This window comes from Chenopodium quinoa, unplaced genomic scaffold, assembly GCF_001683475.1.
Source record: "Chenopodium quinoa cultivar QQ74 unplaced genomic scaffold, ASM168347v1, whole genome shotgun sequence".
NCBI lineage: Eukaryota > Viridiplantae > Streptophyta > Magnoliopsida > Caryophyllales > Amaranthaceae > Chenopodium > Chenopodium quinoa.
Window position 1 is genome coordinate 1,204,311 of NW_018742684.1, and position 20,854 is coordinate 1,225,164.

The window sequence follows — 20,854 nt, forward strand, 5'->3', positions numbered from 1 at the left end:
TACATGTAGAGATTTTCTTTGGGCAAAGGGCTGACCAGCCTTGGCAAGGAATGCAAGTGAACCTTTAATTTCTGGAAGGCGGCCTCAGCATCCGGCCCCCATTCAAACCTTGCCTTTTTCTTAATTGCCTGGAAAAAGTATAGGCATTTGTCGCCTGATCGGCTTAGAAATCTTCCCAAGGCCGCCAGACAACCTGTTAACTTCTGAACCTCTCGGACGGTACGAGGCGACTGCATGTCAATGACCGCCTGTACCTTCTCAGGGTTCGCCTCTATTCCTCTCTGGTTGATAAGGAATCCGAGAAATTTCCCAGACTCAACTCCAAATACACATTTCTTGGGATTGAGCATGACATGGTGCCGCCTGAGTGTGGCGAAAGTTTCTCGGAGGTCCGTCAGATGATCTTTCTGAAGTTTAGTCTTAACAATCATATCATCAATGTATGCCTCGACGTTTCTCCCAATCTGATCAAAGAACACTGTGTTTATCATTCGTTGGAATGTAGCCGGGGCATTCTTAAGACCAAACGGCATGACCGTATAACAGTATAATCCCTGATCAGTGACGAAGGCCGTCTTCTCCTGATCTTTCTTCCACAAAGGAATTTGATGAAAACCAGAATAGGCGTCCATAAAACTCATCAAGGCATGGCCGGCTGTTGAGTCGACCAGGTTATCAATTTTGGGCAGAGGGTAACTGTCTTTGGGGCACGCCTTGTTCAAGTCTGTGTAGTCTACACACATTCGCCAGGTGCCATTCGGCTTTTTAACAGGTACCACATTTGCAACCCAATCTGGGAAGTAACATTGCCGAATGAACCCTGAATCAAGTAATTTTTTGACTTCGGCGGCGGCCGCCTGACCTCTTTCTTCACCATGGTTCCGCTTCTTTTGCCGTACCGGCTTCTTTTTCGGATCCACAGCGAGTTTGTGTACTGCCAGATCAGGACTAATGCCTGGCATTTCATGGACTTCAAATGCAAAGATGTCCTTGTATTCTTTCAACAGGTTGTGAAAGTCATCACCAAGGTTTCTCAGAGCAGTCGTCCCAACTTTGACTGTTCGGTCAGGGCGGGAGTCGTCTAATATCAGGTCCGTATGCTCACCAGCCGGCTGAGGGCGGAACTCATCCGGCCGGTCCTCTGCCAATGATTGCTATTTTCTTGCCTTTCTGGCGGACTCTGTCTGGGACGCCTTTCTTTTTCTGCCGCCTGTTTCTTGAACAGGCGCACTTTCCTTGACATTGTCAAGGTCTGTTTTTTCTCCACTTGACCCAGTGGCCTTAGCAGTGGGTTTGACATCCGAGAGATAGCACTCTCGGGCCATCCTCTGATCTCCCCTTAGGGAGCCGACTGTTCCATTGTCCCTTTCAAACTTAAGCAGCATAAGTGACGGGATTATAACAGCCTTGGCACTATTCAGGGTTGGGCGACCCAGAATCATGTTGTAGGCAGAGAGTTCCTCTACAACTAGGAATCGGACTACCATGTGTCGTCCTTCCCCTTTTTCGCCCAGGCGGACGGGTAGATCAACTCGTCCCAGTGGGTGGACGACTCCTCCTCCAAACCCTATTAAAGGGTGGGAGGCCGGATGTATGCAGTCCGTCTGATATTTCAGTTTTGACAGACATTTGCTGCTGATGAGATCCGAAGAGCTCCCAGTATCTATGAGGATTCGACCAACTCTCTGGTTGGCCACTTTACATTCAATAACGAGAGGGTCGTCATGCGGCCCCCTTATTCCTCCTAGATCCTCTTCAGTGATGACAATCTCAGGAAATGTATATTTGGACGGTCGTTCTTGGTGAACGGAATTTACATCTAACCGCCTTATATTATCTTTGTTGCCCCTAATAGTGGGGCCGCCTCCTGAGAAGCCGCCTGCAATGGTGTAGACGACTGCATCATCTGTATCGGAACTGTCGGCCTGTTGATTCTTTTTGGCCGACTGCTTTTTTGAGGATGTATTCCCCGTAGATTTCTTGACATAAGTGTCAAGATCACCTTGATCAGCCAAGCGGTCTAGGTACCGCATGAGACTAATGCAGTCGTTGGTGTGATGACCAATGTCATCATGATAAGCACAGATTTTGTCTTGGTTCCGGTTGCTCGCAGAACCCTTCATGGGGAGCGGTTTCTCAATTGAGAGCCGTCCCTTTATTTCTTTTAGGATAAACTGGTTATCCTTGTTAAACACATACTTTGGGGAGTATGGTTTGAATTCCTTTTTCTTCTTGGCCGGCTGTTTAGAGGAATCAGCCGCCCAGACCCCTTTTCTTTTTTCATCTTTGTTGGACGACTGTTTCTGTCGTCCTTCTCTATTGTCGAACCTCTTCCCGTCCGACTGTTTCATTGTACACAGATCAGTCGCCTGTATATAGGCTTCTGCTTCAATCAAGGCCTCTTGAAGAGTCGCCACCCTTTTTCGAACTAAATCAAATTTGAAGGTAGACCCGTCTTTGAGACCTCTAAAAAAGTCAGTATAAGCTACCTCATCCGGTAACCCTTGAATCTGTATTCTCATCAGGTTGAACCGCCTGATGTAGGAACGAAGCCCCTCCTTTTCACCCTGCTGAATTGTTCCCAAATCAAGGGTCGTTTTCTTCGCAGGGATGTTCATTGCAAAGTTGGAGGCAAATAAGTAAGCAAGCGTCCTGAAACTGTTTACACAACCAGTCGGCAGGTTGCCGAACCATTGCTGTGCAATTCCCTTGAGAGTTGCTGGGAAACACTTGCACCAAGTGGGATCATCCAACCCTTGAAGGTACATCAGGTTGGTGAATGCCATCAGATGGTCTTCCGGGTTAGTAGTGCCATCATAGGCGCCTACTAAAACATTTTTTACTTTGGCCGGCTGAGCGGCTTCAGTAATTTCCTTGGAGAAGGCCGACGGCTGTTCACCAAGTCTAAGCAGCCGTAGCTGCCAGTCCATAGGTTGGACGTTTTTTGCTGCAGTTCCACCAAATGGAGGTGGCTGCATAAAATATTGTTGTTGCGGCACAAATGGCAAATTTGGTACCGCCTGCGCACTATGAAAGCCAGACTGACGGGAGGTGCCGCCTGACTGACTCTCATGGTACGACTGAGTTGGCCTCATCGAGGCATTTCGCAAACTGTCCTGAAAATTTGAAGTAGAAGCCGACTCTGATAATCGGTCACTCTTCTTCTGCTCTAGCAGGTGCCGAGCATCTGTGAACGTTTGCTTTGACCCGTCCGCCTGAATATGACGAACCGGTTTCCTATTTCCCGTAGGATAACGGAGTTTTGTGAAATCAAGAGCAGACGGCTCCCGCTTCTTAGATTTAGGATGGGGAGTCGCCTCTCGCCCTTGAACTGGCTTCCTCTTCAGTGAAGTGGAAGGTTTTTTGGCCGCCTGCTCTTTGACTGAAGCAGGCGGTTTTTTGTTGATCAACTCTTGGATCTCTCCCTTGAATCCCCTCATGAAGGTCATGAGTTCGTTCCTTGTGATGGGAGCAGACCCATCAGTCGGCTGTTGCCGAGCAAGCGGTGCGCCTGCTGGCTCGCTTCCTGTTTGAAGATACTCCCGTTCCCTTATTTCAGTATGACGGGTACGGCGGGCCCTTAGGGTCCCGTCTGGAGCTGTATGAGTTTCAACTTCAAATTCACTTTCGGTATCATGGTCCGACTGAACTTGAGGGTCGTCTAGGGGACGCCTCTCTTCTGGGGTCGGTACAGACTTGGATGCCATCTCTGAAGTACTCTCCCCACAGACGGCGCCAAATGTTTCGGGGTTTTCTGATGTCCTGCGGGAGAGCTACAATTCCGAGACTGGAACCGGACGCCTGTACCTGCAAAATAACGGAGACTCCTGAGAGCTCCGCCTCCAACGGTCAAGTTAGTACCTGATTAAGGAGTAATTAATACAGAAATTAAAGTAATAAGGTCTCTCTAGGTGAGAGTATTTAATGTAGGTAATCTGCTTTGCTAGCGAGATCAGCCGGTTATTAGTGTGTTCCGTAATGTTTCTCCTCCGTTCCGTTGATTATTCGGTCCCCTGATTAATGAGGATTAATCGAGTATTTATAGCCTTGGGAAGCGTGCAACTCTCTAGGTTTAAGGTAAACCTAGGGCCGATCGGGCTTCTAGACTGAAATGGGCCTTGATGGCCGGTTGTCCCATTTGGCATGGGCGGACACGTGGCGTGTCTTAAGTGGTCCGTGGAGGACGCGTGGCGGAACCTGGTTGGTCCACTTGTCAAACGGCGCTTGGTGGATAAAAATCCCCTAATCACTTGTGTAGTTCTTTTTAATGCTATAACTGCCTTGGTTTTAACTCTTATCGGTTTTAATCATTCAACTCAAAATCGTTTTATTTGGGAACGCAATTCGTACACCATACTTATAAGCATAATGATACCTCTGCTCATATTTCCTTTGCTGTAATATGAAAAATATAGCCCTTTACTAAGACTGCAATATCGGGTGCGGTATAGCCCCTTACTCTTCCCCCTTTTAGTGCAGATATCATTTTTATGATGTATGTACTTACAGGTTTTTGTATACGGTAGTAGTTTATATTCTGTAACTCATTGGTCACTTGTGCAACTATGTAATAGTTTCGCAAGTACCCTTATCGGCGATCATGTTTTAGCTGCACCTCATGCCGGCGCATACTATATAATGATTTGGCCGGGATTTTATATTGAACCAACAACCTCGTGAATTAACAAATACTGATGATCAGGTTGTAAGTGCGTTGTCATCACAGAAGTGGTTTTTGGCTGTCCATCCCAATTAACGGTGGTCTGTTAAATGGAGGATGCCTTTGTACACATGTTATAAAGTAGATCACTGCGTCTGCTTTTATTTATTATCACAAGTGTACAAAATATTTTTACATTACACAACTTTTATTTTTATACATAATATTTTTAAGAATTGATGTATTCCAGACATTCTTTAGCGGCTTTCCATCTTCAGATAGTATGATCCTTGCATTACCATATCTCTTATCCGATATGGACCTTCCTAGGTGGCTGTTAACTTTCCATCTTCATTTCCCTTTCCTGTTGCCGATGTTCTTCTTAACACTAAATCCCCGATGGCTAGTGGTCGGTGATTAACTCTTTTATTATAGGCTCTTGACATTCTGTTTTTGTATGCGGTCGATTTAACTGCTGCTCTTTCTCTTACTTCTGGTAGAAAATCTAACTGTTGTCTCAATAGTAGATCATTTTGCTCTTCACAGTAATGTTGTATCCTGAATGTCGGCAGACCGACCTCGGCTGGTATAACGGCTTCTGTTCCGAAAACCAAGTGGAAAGGGGATTCCCCTGTTGCTTCTTTAACTGTTGTTCTATTTTCCCATAAGATCTCTGGAATTAAATCTGCCTATAATCCTTTGGCATCTTCAATCTTTTTCTTTATTGCCATTATTATTTGTTTATTAGCTGCTTCTACTTGGCCTTTTGATTGTGGATGGCAAACTGCTGCATACGCAAACTTGACTTTGTAAATTGTCAGCAAAGTTTTTACAGGCTTGCAATCAAACTGTGATCCATGGTCAAAAACCATTGCTCTCGGAAGGCCAAATCTTGTAAAGATATTTTTCCAAATAAACTTTCTGACCTCTACAGCCGATATTGAGGTTACTGGCTCTGATTCAATCCATTTGGTGAAGTAATCTATACCCACCAGTAGGAATTTTCGACCTCCTGACGGAAAGGGACCAACTATATCCATTCCCCATTGCACAAACGGGACTGGATTCAATATCGGCGTTAGATCATTTGGCGGCCGGTTCAGAATAGGTGCGAACTTTTGACATTTTTCACACTTTTTAACATAAGAAGAAGCATCCTCATTCATTGCTGGCCAATAATATCCTCCTCTCATTATTTCCCTTGAAAGAGCTCGTGCCCCTAGGTGATTTCCGCAAGTTCCCTTATGGATCTCTTCTATCAACCTTGCGGTTTCTTCTGTCGTTATGCACCTTTGTAATGGGAATGAGAACCCTCTTTTATAAAGTTGGCCTTGGTATAGTATGAACCATACGCTATATTTTTTGATTTTCCGAGCTTCTTCTTTCTCTATCGGCAAAGCCCCTGTCAATAGGTATGCTAGGATTTTGTCATACCATTGATTCCCTAGCTGAATACAATGAACGGCCTTTGCCGACTCGTCGATGCTTCTATGCTTCAGAACCTCTACCATAACAGTTCTCTCCAATTCATTAAAACTTGAACTGGCTAGCTTTGCTAGAGCATCGGCCTGCGAATTTTGTGCTCTCGGCACCAATTGAACTTCGAAATACTGCAGTTGGGCTGTAAGCTCATTTATTTTTTCTAGATATTTTATCATTGCCAGTTCTCTTGCTTCTTATTCCCCACGAAACTGACTGGAAACCAATAGCGAGTAAGTTTTGAGAACTAACCTTTTTGCATTTGCCGCTATGGAAAGCTGAATGCCTGCTATTGCTGCTTCATATTCAGCTTCATTATTTGTTGCTTTGAACTTGAACTTCAAAGCATACTCAAAAATTTTTCCATCTGGGGCAGTTATCACAATACCGGCTCCAGATCCTACTAAAGTTGCTGAACCATCTACAGATACCTGCCACGTCCCCAATTCTTCCTCCTCATCATTGTAAGAGGTTTCCACGACAAAATCCGATAAGGCTTGTGCTTTTATTGATACTCTGGGCTTGTAATACAACTCGTACTCTGACAACTCAACAACCCACTTCAATAACCATCCCGATGTATCCATTTTTTGCAGTGATTTTTCTAATGGATGATTCGTAAGGATTTCTATCGGATGTGCATCAAAATAAGGTCGTAATTTTCTAGCGACAATAACAACGGCAAATGCCATTTTTTCTGTCACCGGATATCGTCGCTGAACAACATTAAGAACGTGGCTGACAAAGTATATCGGCATTTGTTGCTTGGCTCTTTCAACTAGCAGGACTGAGGCTACTGTTTTTGGTGACGCCGATATGTACAATTGTAAGTATTCTCCCGGCTCTGGTCGTGCTACTGTCGGGAGAGACTTCAAATGGTTTCTTACCATTTCTAAGGCATCAGCTTGATCTTTTCCCCATTCAAATGACTTGTTCTGCCGCAAAACCACAAAAAACGAGAGTGCTTTGTCTGCTGATTTGCTAATGAAGCGCGTTAAAGCTGCCATTCTTCTTGTTAACCTCTGGATATCTCGAATTGATTTAGGTTGCTTCATTTCAAGAAGAGCATTAACCTTATCAGAATTTGCATCAATGCCTCGTTCACTAACCATGAAACCTAAAAACTTTCCAGATCAAACTCCAAAAATACATTTTTCCGGATTGAGCTTCATTTCATATTGCCGCAAAGTTGCAAAAGTTTCTTTCAAATCGTCTATGCGATCTTTTTTCACCTTGCTTTTTACTATCGTATCATCTACATATACTTCCACATTACGGCCTTTTTGATTTGCAAAAATTTTATCAACCAGCTTTTGATATGTTGCACCGGCATTCTTTAGGCCAAACGACATTGCCTTATAGCAGTATACCCCGACATCTGTTATAAAAGCAGTTTTAGGCCTATCTGCTTCATGAAGACTAACCTGATGATATCCGGAGAATGCATCTAAGAAGCTTAACATCTCATGGCCAGAAGTTGAATCTATCAATCTGTCTATCTGAGGCAATGGATAACAGTCCTTTGGGCAAGCTTTATTTAAATCTGCAAAGTCCACGCACATTCGCCATTTCCCAGTCGACTTCCTGACCATTACGACATTTGCTAACCATTCTGGATAAGTGCATGGTTCTATAAATCCTGCCGTTAACAGTTTGTTGACTTCCGCTTGAATGGCTTCAATTTTTTCTGTTGAGAAATTGCGCTTTTTCTGCCTTACCGGCCTAAATCTCCGATCCACATTAAGCTTATGCTCCATTACCTCTGGATGTATGCCAGGCATATCACTTGTAGAGAAGGCAAACACATCCGCATTCTCCCTTAATAGACTGATCAGATTACATCTCATCTCAACATCCATATCGGCCCCAACCTTAACTGTCTGATTCGGGTTCCCCGGTTGGAGCTCCACCTGTACTGTCTCACCTCCTGGTGACGGCCTTGGCGCAGTGTCCGGCCTAGAGTTAAAATTCTCCATGGATAAATCTCGCACTGTTGGCTCTCTTGCTCGCTTCGGGTTGCTCGATACTTCTCCTTTTTGCCCTGGATTTTTCAGTGCCGTGACATAGCATGATTTTGCCATCACATGTCCACCATGTACCTTTTCTACAACCCCTCTATTTGACACATAAGAAATAGTCAAATGGTAAGTTGATACCACTGCATGTATGTCGTGAATTATCGGCCTTCCAACAATTCCATTATATGCCGATGGTACATCTACTACTAAGAATTCAGCCATCGCATCTCTTGCCATTATACCATCTCCGAACCTAATGGGGAGAACTATACTCCCTTCAGGCCTTACCGTCGAACCATTAAACCCAATCACCGGATAAGATACCGGCGTTAAATATTGTCGGCCTATCATCAACTCATTAAAGGCCTGAATAAACAAAACATTCGCTGAACTTCCTCCGTCAACTAGAACTCTCTTCACATCAGCTCCATTGATTTTTGTTATCAATACAAGGGGATCATCATGAGGAAAAACTATTCCTTTTGCATCTTCTTTGGTGAAGGTTACATCTGGACTTTCAGATGGTTGTGGGCGATCAACAACATTTAGTGCATTAACAATGTGCCGATGTTCCGATACATGCTTCCGAGCTCCACTTATCGTCCCTCCATGAACTGGTCCACCGGTTATTACATCAACTCTTTTTCCTGTGGACGACGGTGGTTGCCCACCTTCACCTTGTCGGCTCACTTGCCCTTGTCTTTCTGGCCGGAACTCTATCTGTTGGCGCTCTGGCTACCGATATTGCTGTTGTTGGCTTTCCCCAGAGTGCAACCGATATTGAGTGAGATGCCCCCTTCTTATTAATTCTTCAATATTATCTTTCAACTGCGCACAGTCTTCAGTGTAGTGCCCCACATCTCGGTGGAATATACAATATTTCTTGGTATCCCTTCCTTTCGCTTTCATCGACATGGGCCTCACCCATCCTTCTCGGTTTTGATTTACTGAATATATTGCAGCCCTCGGTGCATTCATAGGTGTATACGAATTATATCGCATTGGTGCCTTGGTTCCTCTAACCTCTTGACGGCTCCCTCCCCTTGTTGCGGTAGGATTCCTCGGCCTTACAACTCCTGAAGATCCCCCTTCAGACATCGGTTGAATCCTATCGGTACAACTAACTCGGCTGCTCGTTTTCATCAATTCTTCGCTCTTGATATAATCATGAGCTTTGTTGAAAGCTGCAGCTAATGTTGGCTGATTTTTTCGGGTTAAATATCTTTTAAATTCTGAATCATTCAGGCCATTCATTAGCGCCATGACTGCTATCTCCTGCTGCAATTTGGGAATCGTATTGGCTTCATTATTAAACCTCCTTATGTAATCCCTTAGAGATTCATCTGCCTTTTGAGTAACGGCCATTAACTCTCCAGAAGTTCTCTGCCGAACACTGTTACTAACGTACTGCCCCACAAACATTTCGGCTAATTGCTGGAAACTGTGGATTGCTCCATTCTCAAGATTATTAAACCAATCAGCTGCTGCTCCAACCAGAGTGGTAGGAAATACTTTACACCAAATGGCATCGGAATTGGTGTATAAAATCATGTGACCCTCATATGAGGTCATGTATCTACCTGGATCTCCTCTTCCATCATACCGACATGTCGGCATTTTGATTTTTTCCATCGGTTGATCGAGGATGCTCTGCGCAAATGGTGATGCCCTCAACTGAACTACTCTTCGCACCATTCCTTGCTGATAAGTCCCCGTACTTTCATCCTGACCTGAGGATTGAACCTCTGATTCTCTAGGGGTCTGCTGGGATCTTATCGGTGACCCTTCATGCCGGCGTCTTTGTGAACTTCCGGTCTGGTTAAATTGATTGCCATGAGCTGTAAAAGGCATCCTTCCTCCATCTTGGGTTGCCCCTACCTCTTTTCTTTTTTTACTCATAGCGGTCATTACTCTTGCAGCCGTTTCCAACTCTTCTGATGTAAACCCAGCCATAGGGTCTACATCTGCTCCAGTCTGCCCTTCAGGAGTTAACGACATATGAAATTCGTTACCCTCCAAAGTATGAGTTTCATCCTCAATCTGAATTTCTGGATTAGGCATTTTTTTTTACACTATTATATCGGAAGGTATGAGGCTCTTCTAGGCGATAGAAGCTATTAAGTAGCTTCCCCTCCTTCTAGCGCCAATTGTTTCTGCAGGAATCCGATAACCCAACTCCAAGATCCGAAGCTCGAGTGTATAACCCGTTATGCTCCTATCGGCCAAACAAGAACCTACACACAGGGAAGAGATTAGCTGGCCCCGGGGTGAATCCGGGGATAACCACTCCGAAGATTAAGTTAGCAAGTGTTTATAGAAAGAAGAGAGCGATTTAGAGAGAAAAGTAGAGAGAGAGTGTAATAAATGTTACCTTATTTATGAGGTAAAACTAGATTATTTATAGGTTAATTAAGTGACGGGTGGCAGCTTAATAGGCAAAGTAGTTTTTGCCACGTGTCAAACGTGAGAGCGACACGTATCAGCTGCTTACATGCCGATATGTATTCTTTATACACAAATGCCGATATTAACAAGAATTATTGATGGGTCGGATTCAAATAGTATATCGGCCTGTAATACCATATCGGCCTATTAATATAATCGTTACCGTTATATGGATATTTCCCCATACAAAATGATAGCACTCATGACGCGCTAATTTAAGCCTCTTTCATCACCCGAAAAAAGGACAACTAGCACAAATAAGCTAAATACTCCATTTCAGAGTTTTTTTTTTTTTTTTTTTTTTTTTTTTTTTTTTTTTTGAAAACCCATTTAAGAGTTTTTTTTTTTATTTATCAAATGAGACAATCTTAATGAACGGTACATAACATAAACCGAGAATATAGAAAGTAACAAAACCAAACTGAACATTCATTATATTAGCAGATGACGAGGGAGGCAAACTCCTTCCATGTTGAGTATTTGACTTACCAGAATTATTACAGTTAGTTAAACATACTCAAATTTGCGAAAGACTAATAACTTCACAGCAAAGCCAAAATTTATTATTCCCAGAGGAAAGCTCCCATAGCATACTTCCTCTTTTGTTCCAAAGTTCCAATTACTGGCAAACCATAAGAAGTAAGCAAGCAATCTAGCTTCCACTCTTCCATTTTCTCGTAGTCTCCTTTTTTATACCTGGGATAGTGCAGAGGCATCTGGAAATGATTACTGCTACCAGACTTCCTCTCCTTTTGTTCATCAATGAATTTTGAACCTCCATTGATTGATGACTGAGTAGCCAACTGTTTTCCAGTATTGCCGAAAAATCTCTCAAAACATTGTAAGCATTGTGTTTATTTAGTGCCTAATATGATTATATGAGATCTTAAGGAAAGATTTTATGTCAAGAGCAACTTCAATGTTCTACCTTTTATAGGGATGTTGGAGAAGGTAATGTGGGAAGTTTTTAGGGAACCAAGAATAAATTGGAATTATTTATATAAGAAACTAATATTAAATCAGTCAAATTTTGATAATAGAACCAAATTCCTGAACCATTGTTTCCTTGAGCCACAAGCCCACACTTGCTTCTAGTTGGGAATTGCGTTATATGGCTTTGTGCAGCTAGCTATTCTCTGATATGCCGCATGAATATATTCTGATTTTAGCAGACTCAGAAAAATTTGCAGTAAGAGAACATTTGAACAAAATAATACAAGTATTATACTTATAGATGATTTAAGCTTTTAACGGTTACATAATATTCAATAATAACTAAGCAAGATTACAAAATAATTCAAAAATTTTACTTACAATTCACAAGGATAATTGCTTTCCAAAATATAATTCAAAGGCATGTTCAGTTTCGTATATGACTAACAACATATTCCCTTGGTCTTGCAACCAGTGGTGAAAATCCTACTCCTACCCAATTCTATCTAGACTATTAACCAGTCCTTTCTCCTGCGAAACCCTTAAGTAGGCAGCACCACCAAATCCCAGAATAATCAGGAAATCAGCACCTCAGAGAGCATAAACCGAAATAATCAGGAATCGTTCACTATCTTCTCAAACTATGATTCAAAGTGAAGATGCAGAAAGGCATATTCTTTTGGCCAAATGAGGTCAGGAATTCACCCTTTCTATAGCAACTTCTTTCAGATTCGCATGCTCTGATTTTGCCATGACAGGCAACTCCACAAGCACATTTGGAGGAGCGAAATACATGTGCAATGACATCATGCATATAATGATACCCAAGAAAAGCTGCAAAATTGCAAGAGGGGAAAAAGAATGTCAACAACCCTTTGAAAATGAAAAGAACCAACTAGTTTTTTTTTTTTTTTTTTTAAAGAGGTGTGTCCTCCATCCTAAAAATAAGGAAAAATGACACTCTTTTTCAATAAGATTTGAGCAAGTAGCAGACCCAGAGATATAGCAATAGACATGCATTGTAAAGAAAGTAATATATTTCGAACTATTTCCTGTTTTAGATGTTCAATGAAAGTGATTATGATTTGATTATGATTATATATCTTCCAATAACCCACTTAGAATCAATGATATGGAAGAGTATAAATGAAATGTAATGAGATTTAATTAGTGGGTAAACTGCCAATTAATCTTAAACAGAGGGAAGTAGGGAACAGAAACAATAACACACTAACCAGTTTTTTCTGTTAAACAGATCATAAACAAACTTTAGGCCCTGTTTGGTTCTGTGTAATTAAGCAATGAAATTTCCAATGCAAATTCTACTCAGTGCTGGCCTGCTCCATACAGGAACTCTGATCATGTGATCCATATTAAGCTAATTACTATACACCCCCTCTATTTCTTTTTGTTCTTTAAATTTGGATCGGCCACTACATAATATTAATATAAAACTCATGTGATGGGGAGAAATTTGGATCCACTAAATAAGATAATGTTGCAATTAATATGAAATTTTCAAAATAAAGAAATATTGTAATTAAATTATGAAGTGACATATACGATGCCTCTGTTCCATATAAATTGCAATGTTTTCTTTTTATAAAAGTTTCATACCCATTGCAACATTTCCTTATATTGTATGTATTTTCTATATCTCTCTCTTCATTTCATGAGTTATTCCTTTTCTTTTGCTCCATCTTTCTCCCCATCACATGAGTTCTTCATTTTATTAATCTTTTTACTCTTATAATTAAATGGGTAACTCAAGTTTAGCAGATTCTCTACAGTTGCAATATACATTGTATGTTGTTTTTTTTTTTTTTTAATTATTTTTTTAATTGCAACTTTGCAAGCAAGTGAATAGGGTCACAACCCACAAAAAAAAAAAAAAGGAGAGTGAAATTGTAAAGGGGTAAGTAAACCCATGTGATTATTTAACAAATAGAGTAAAAAGAGAGAGAAAAGTAAAGGCGCGTTCTATTCACTTTGATTGTCACTTATGTTTTCTTTTTATCTAAACTTAGGGTGCACTCTATTCACCTGATTTTAACTTATACAAACTTAACTGAACTTATCTGAACTTATTAAAACTTATTAGAACTTATTAAAATTTATTTTAGTTGTAATTTGAACTTGCGTAGCCCTTATTAGAATTTATTTTTAACCTATTTTTTCCTAAACTGAATTTATCTTAACTGAACTTATTAGACCTGAAAAAAGTGAAAATAAAGTAAACAGAACAGGCCTTATTTAGCTTAATAGAACTTATTTTGATCGCAAATTGAACTTGGATAGCCTTCATTAACCTTATTAGAGCCTATCTTATCATATTTGAGCCTATAAATGGACTTGAGGTGAACTTCGCAAAGCTAAGAAGAACAATTTGCTCACAAAAGAAGGGTATATTGTAATATCACATGTAAAAACTTTTCACCTTAAATTTGGCGGTCAGTAATATGATATATCCGTATAGGAAAGTGATTATAAAAAATAAACATGGAGGGAGTATATGAGATAGAAAAAGAATTATTTTGATATGCACTTCCAAAACCATTATCTAATCCAGATCACCCAAAAATTAATGATGATTAATGAGTTTTGAATATTTTCTTTGATTAAAAATATGCCTGAAAAACTTAAGTGCCTTGTTTTTCTAGAAAGAGCATGCAAATAATCAATTTGGGATAACCCAAAAATTGAGATATGTCATTTCAGGTGTATAAATTCAAACCATGAATCTATAAAGGAGTAATGCTGCAAGAAGAATGTCATATGTCAACCCCCTCCCTTTCTCGGGATTTTTTTTGGGTGTGGGTGGAGGGGGGGGGGGGGGTGGCAGTCACTCCGTGTAACATAAAAGGAATATGATAAGGAAGAATAAGATAATAATTAGTGTATATGCAAAGACAAACCTGTAAAGTTGGCTTAAATTCGAACAGGTAAACAGACAAGAGCATTGTCAGCAGCATTGCCATTGAGGTTGCATATACCTGTAAAATATAATGAATTCCCATGAAAAAGAAGATTACTTGTGCTATAATAAGAACTTGCAATTGAGAAATCTATTATTCCAAACAAGTATTTGTTAGTAGAAACTAAAATTGGAGTATTGGACATCCTACCTCACATGGACCTTTGGTTTCAACTACTAGGTATATTAAGAAAACATATTTACCTTCACAATGTTATCTGCATACTTCATTATCCATGAAACTAGTAGCCCTGAAGACCCTAAGTTTAGAACCACGAGCCAGGTTGCCATACTATATCCATCAAAAAGGCGTTGCCACCATGGCCCCTTTTCAAAACCACTTGTGAAATCATCCAAAACTAGGCGTGCCAAGTTAAAGATAGTGCCAAATCTGGAGAAGTAAAAAATAAATAAAAATGACAGCATTATTGCCTGATATCTAACAAAGTTTGCAAGAGAACTAATATAAGCACCACTGTTTCCAAACAAAGTAGAAGTTTGAGTAACAGTGCAACAACTGAAGAAAAAAAAGGTCTAACCTTGTAAGGCTACTTTTCATTTCCCTTTTTTTTTTTTTTTTTTTTTTTTTTTTGGAGATGAGGGGATTAAGGTGCACAAGTAGCCAACAAGCAGAGATGATGCTAAGGGATTGTAATCAGAAAACAAAAACAAAATTCAAATACCTTTGAAAAAATTTACATGTTTACAAATACTGAGACAATTCTGTTCAAAGTACACAGAGCAAAGGTAAGTCAATTGCTAATATGTGGTATTCTTCCCTCTTTAGCAATCCTCGGGATAGAGAAGAGCAATTCACCTTGCCTATGACATATTCCTAAGTAAAATACAGGTATTGCTCATAACTTCCAACAGAAAATGCCTATATGTACAGTCCAGGAAGAAACATAGGACACTATGGCTGATCATAGATTGGAGAAAGATCAACAGTACAAAGGGGATTGTATTTCCAAATTAAAAGGTATCTTATTTACATGTCGCTATCACAACATTATTCAAGCATAAAGTAGGAGCAAAATAGCATACAACCTAGGGGGAGGGTTATTACCAAGTAAATGCTACCGGTGGTCTAAGTCAAATCACCTAACAACTCGGTATGCATGATACCATGCAATCATGAATTCATGATAATACCATAAATGCAAGTCTAAGCATGTAACTCAAACAGAGATACCTACGTATAAAATTGTACATTCTGCCAATACAGGTTGTCATTGTTTTTCTTCATGAGGAACTCAGTATAAACACCAGCTAATGCTGACAGGCAAGCTGACAAGATCCCAAACATATACCCTTGGATTGGTGCTGAGAGAAGTGAGTCACATGATGACGCTCCACATCCTTTGACCTATGATAGAGGGAAAAAAGACAGGTTAAAATGCTACATTGGCAAGGTACAAATGAATTGCCTCGGATCATTAACATTTATCTTGTCAGCAAATTCCATGTTCTATCCTTCTTCTCTTTGCTCTTTCATTTTAATTTCTTTTTCTATTGGGGGTGATTTTGGGGAGGGGGGGGGGGTCATAATGAAAGCTGCGTTGGTTTGGGAGTATCACCTGGCTTGTGGTTGTGCCAACAGCCAACAGAATTATTGCCATCCATTGCAAGTTTGTCAACTTTTTCTTTAAAAATAATCTGCATGACAAAAAATCTTCAGAACTAAATTCCAACTTATATTTAAACATGAGTGTCCTACAAATTAAATAAAAAATTCAAAAAAATGTTACATTATAAATCAGCTTAAACATTAGAGGATGTGAATTAAGAAGTTTTGAAAAGGGTGGAAGCACCTAAACAGTATCCCAGTGGTAACAATCTTGAGATTGCCCATGATTTGGTAAGTGGATGTATCCACATATGTGAGGGTGGCAAACTGAACATTGTTATGAATCAGATATATAACTGATGGTATTGGAAACAGTCGCACAGTTTTCCAATCAGTTGTCATCCTTACAGAAGGTGAAGTACGGACCTCCCTCCAAAGAAGTATGCTGGATACCACCAGCTAGCATTACCAACAGAAAATATGTAAGTAAGTCAATAGGAAGCGATGTTGAACTATGAAGTCACATAAGAAGCTTGGAATTCAAGTCTCTGAGCTACAAGGGAATAGAAGGAAGCACCTTGAACACCTCAGCAAGAAACGGAACGGTTGCATAATCATACTTGTAACCACCATCACTCTGTGATAAAGTAGTTAAAATGCCCTGTCACACATAAAGTAGAGGCTAAGCATAAGATACAGGTAATTGCTCATTTGCTAATACACAAATTCAAATGATAATTCAATTATTTAATTAGGAAAATTTGCCAATTACTACCGCAAGTTAATACTACTTTGTAAATTACTACCGCAAATTAAAAAAGTTGTGAATTACTACCGCAAAAAATTTTAAGATGTTGCGATTACTACCAAACCTCCATTAAACCCAACTATGACGTCATTATATCACTTTAACCCATGGTTAAAGCCCTTAACCACGACGTCATTATATCCCTAATCCATTTTTTTTTTGGGGGGGGGCTGGTTAAAGCCCTTAACCATGGTCAAACACGGGTTAAAGGGATATAATGACGTCATAGTTGGGTTTAATGGGGGTTTGGTAGTAATCGCAACATATTAAAAAATTTTGCGGTAGTAATTCACAACTTTTTAAATTTGCGGTAATAATTTACAAAGTGGTATTAACTTGCGGTAGTAATTGGCAAATTATCCATTTAATTATCAAAAAACAATATTGTAGTTCGAAACTTGGCACTAAGGTTAAGATGCTGATGAATTTAAACACAGCATCCCAGAGAAGCCTATTGTTACCATGTGGTGACCCAGGCTGAATAGCAAGTTCCCGCTTATTTGGATGGAATGGAGCATCATAGGTTGTTACTGGTGTTCCTGGGACAAGACTTAGAGCTGAATCTCAAATGTACGTTTGGGAAAACAAAAGTGTTCAGCAGTGACCGCTAAATAAGTTCATGTTAAACTCCAGCAAGGGTCAACTTTAAAGGAATTCATTTTTCCTTTTTTTTTAATTAATTGCTAGTGGGATGGCGTCTTAGTGTACTTCGTAAATAAAGACCTCCTCCTCGAAATTTATTGGACCTAAGTAAATTTGTTGTTATTGTGACTGCTATGAATATACATAGCATTTGGACTGAATTAAGAGTTTAATTGCAAAAATAAAGCAAGGAGGACGAGTTGATTGATTATAAACTGGCAATTACTGATAATGATACTTACAAGAGGTGGATCTCTTCCTAATTTAGCTTGTTAAGCTAGTCCAAAATACTCAATCAACATGCCTTCCCCACTCCCTAATCTTCTCTATTTATAGAATTTCTTTCCTAACAAACTCCCTAACTTATTTCTCACCCATAACTAACTTATAAGGAGACTGCTTATAATTCCCATCATCCTTCCATCCTTATAAATGGCACTTGCCTTTATGAAAGAAAACTGAATAAACAAAGGAATTCTCACAACATGAAGGCATTTTTTCGAGCTCTATATCCTCAATTTACTCTACAATTACCTAAAACAATGTAAACTTGCATCACCTATAGGTGTAACGAAGTAACAACTACAGAGCAGTAGCAACCAATTTGCATATCAATGCTTAAATGCTGCTTTCATCATCTTTATTCTCAAGACTTCAGAATCTAGTCATAGGGAATTTAAACTGATATGGAAGGGTAAAAATATCATTCTGTATGTAGAGGAAAAGATGTGAAAGCTGCATTATATCCATATGCGTATGGTCATAAAAAAAAAAAAAAAAAAAAAAAAAAAAAAAAAAAAAAGAGGTTAGAGCCATAACACCCCTAATAAACTCCTGGTAGATATAGGTCTCTTTAGGATGCTCCTTTGACCCAAGAACGATTTCCCAAACAAATTTGCCTTTTCTTTTCTTACAAGTTAAAATTCATGGCATCTCTATCTCTCCACACAGCATAGAAAAACATGGATGTAGAACAGAGTTAACATTGGATTACTGCTTCGTCAATTGCAAGTGTATTCGGTAATCTGAACAGTACAAGTCACAACTCACATCAATAAATTCATCCTTCCTTAAATTGTTGTAAACAACTATTTCCACGTCCTCCATTAAAGTACTCCCTCCGTCCCATAATATAGTTCTTGTTTTCCTATTTTGGAGAACCAAATTATTGTTCCTGTTTCTATAGTATGTAAAGATCATTATACCCTCACTTTTTCAACTTTATTCATTGTTCTTCCTAATTTACCCTTGAATTTTGCACATACCTTCTACTTTTTTCCATTTTCTCTATCTAACTTTTGTCTATGATTGTACTTTTCACTTTTATTAATGTATTTTATCCACTTTCTTCTCCAATTTCTTAAATACTGTGAAAAAACACAAACAACAACTATACTATGGGACGGATTGAGTACAATATATGGTAAAATTAAAACAAAATATATTCTAGAAAGTTCCTAAAGTCACCCCACATCTTATTCATCCGTTTAGAGGTTAAACTACTCCATACTTAAACATTTTACTCCCTCTATGTGATAACAATGGTCACATTGTCCCCCCTCTATGATTAAATAAATACCATAGTTTTGATAAGAGATCCTTTGTAGAAGTTGGTGCATTCCCACATTATATCGATCACTCTTAACTCCTAAGTAGGGACATCTTAGAAAATATCCAGTCATACACCAATGCTATTTTGAATAATACAGCAGCATTTTTCATACCCCTGATGATTTTTTCAAAATACTAATCACTTTCCTTTTACATATGTTGTTTTAACTTCTACTCGCTTTTACTTAATTACTTTTTTGTATATAATTTTTTACCCTCTAGTTACCGGCAACATGGGAGTGATCGGACCCAGTTTGCCTTTGCTCCTTAAAAAAGGCCCAAAAGGAAACATGGGTGGTCCTTTACTAACTCTTCTTGGTTAAAGACCATATGAAACTAGTGTATGTGACTATTGTATCTGGAAGGGGGAAGGGGGAAGGGGGGGGGGGGGGGGCAGCTGCACAAAAGTTCTTCCCACATGGATGAACAAACTTGATTCCAGTAATTTCCTTAAAATTACGCTTCATAACGCTCCACCTCCTCAATTTGCACTAGAATTGAAGTTAAGTAAGGAAATTCAATTAAACAAGAAATGAAGGTATCAAGACTATTAGCAAAAACAAAACGCAGACATAAGGAGGTAGGCGCGGAGTTGAGGGGTGTAATCCATTAATCATTAAACCCTTCAAGGTGCGTTACAATAAATGGGTTCCTGCTCCATCCGCACACAAATGCACAAAATTGGTCCAGTGAATACTACTTCCTATATTCTTATTTTCCTAAGAACTATATTCTGCTACACAAACACCCATTTTAGGTGAAATTTTTACTGATAATCATAATTAAATTGCATTTCTTATGTGCCCATTTTAAACAAATAGCTCCATCATATTGATCACACTAACATTCACAAGTAACTTAAATACCCAGAAATATGAAAATTAATAGCAAATTGCAGAAGATATAACAAGGTAGAAGAAAAAAAAAACCCATTAAAAAGAGAAAACAAAAGCATCATAATTAAATAAAATAAAATTGAAAAATAGAAAAATGATACGATTTAAGCAGACCTGAGAACTGGTGAGGATGGTGAGAAGAGCAGCTACGAAGTACCACTGCATTGAGATCTTCCCTTTTTATTCACCCTTTCTAACAATTTCTACAAGAAAAAGAAAATTAAGGGTTCTAAAATTAGGGGAAAAAAGATGATATTTCGCGGATCTTCATTGGGAAGAAATCATAGTGTAGTAGAGAAATTGAAACTCGGAAAATTAGTAGAAAATTAACAGTTGAATTGTAAGACGCAATTCCGAAGAAGATCGAAGAAAAAGGGTAAAGTTCGAATGCAAAAATGGTACGATTGAGGGGTGGAGTGATGAGTGATGTTAGCCTGGAGAGTGTGAAACTGGAAAATGGCAAGTGAGAAGTGAAGCAACTGTGATGTGAAGGAAGGGAGAGATTGTGAATCATCAACACCACCATTTAGGAAATTTTATTACTTCACTTATAATTATTTTTTTTTTTGGAAAATTAAAATAATTTAGAAATTATGAGGGGAATTCATAATGTAAATACGAAAATCATGTTAAGTTCACCTTAATTTACTTGTCATTTCGTGTGGCAGGTTTTACTCAAGTTACTCGGTCACAAATTATTTGAGTTACTTGGACAGAGGTTATTTAAAAGGTTCGATCAAGGTTACTAGAGGGGTTTGGATAGGGATTATTCAAAGGGTAACTCGGTCAGGGGCTACTCGATGTACTAGTTAGGGGTTATC

The 20,854-nt window shown here is 39.4% G+C and overlaps 1 protein-coding gene across 2 annotated transcripts; it reads right to left on the minus strand.

Moving 5' to 3' along the window:
* Positions 1-11,813: 11,813 nt before the first annotated feature.
* LOC110722652 (CMP-sialic acid transporter 1-like) lies at positions 11,814-20,620 on the minus strand. Of its 2 annotated transcripts, XM_021901921.1 has the most exons (9): positions 20,148-20,620; positions 17,346-17,423; positions 16,654-16,737; positions 16,321-16,535; positions 16,087-16,165; positions 15,706-15,875; positions 14,714-14,900; positions 14,451-14,528; positions 11,814-12,369 (listed from the first exon to the last, which is right to left on the minus strand). In XM_021901921.1, exons 2-9 carry the CDS (start codon positions 17,403-17,405, stop codon positions 12,229-12,231), a joined length of 1,014 nt encoding a protein of 337 aa, XP_021757613.1. In that variant the 5' UTR covers positions 17,406-17,423; positions 20,148-20,620; the 3' UTR covers positions 11,814-12,228. The 2 variants fall into 2 exon arrangements, with proteins under 2 accessions (XP_021757613.1, XP_021757614.1); XM_021901922.1 differs by lacking the exon at positions 17,346-17,423 and having other exon boundaries at positions 20,148-20,617.
* Between the last annotated feature and the right edge of the window lie 234 nt (positions 20,621-20,854).

Excerpts from the sequence above, each read along its gene's own strand:
- LOC110722652 (XM_021901921.1), bottom strand. The coding sequence starts at position 17,405 with ATGATGCTCCATTCCATCCAAATAAGCGGGAACTTGCTATTCAGCCTG. Across the intron at positions 16,738-17,345 it reads TCAGCCTGGGTCACCACATG|GGCATTTTAACTACTTTATC; the intron begins GTAACAATAGGC and ends TATGTGTGACAG. Across the intron at positions 16,536-16,653 it reads TTCTTGCTGAGGTGTTCAAG|CTGGTGGTATCCAGCATACT; the intron begins GTGCTTCCTTCT and ends TGGTAATGCTAG.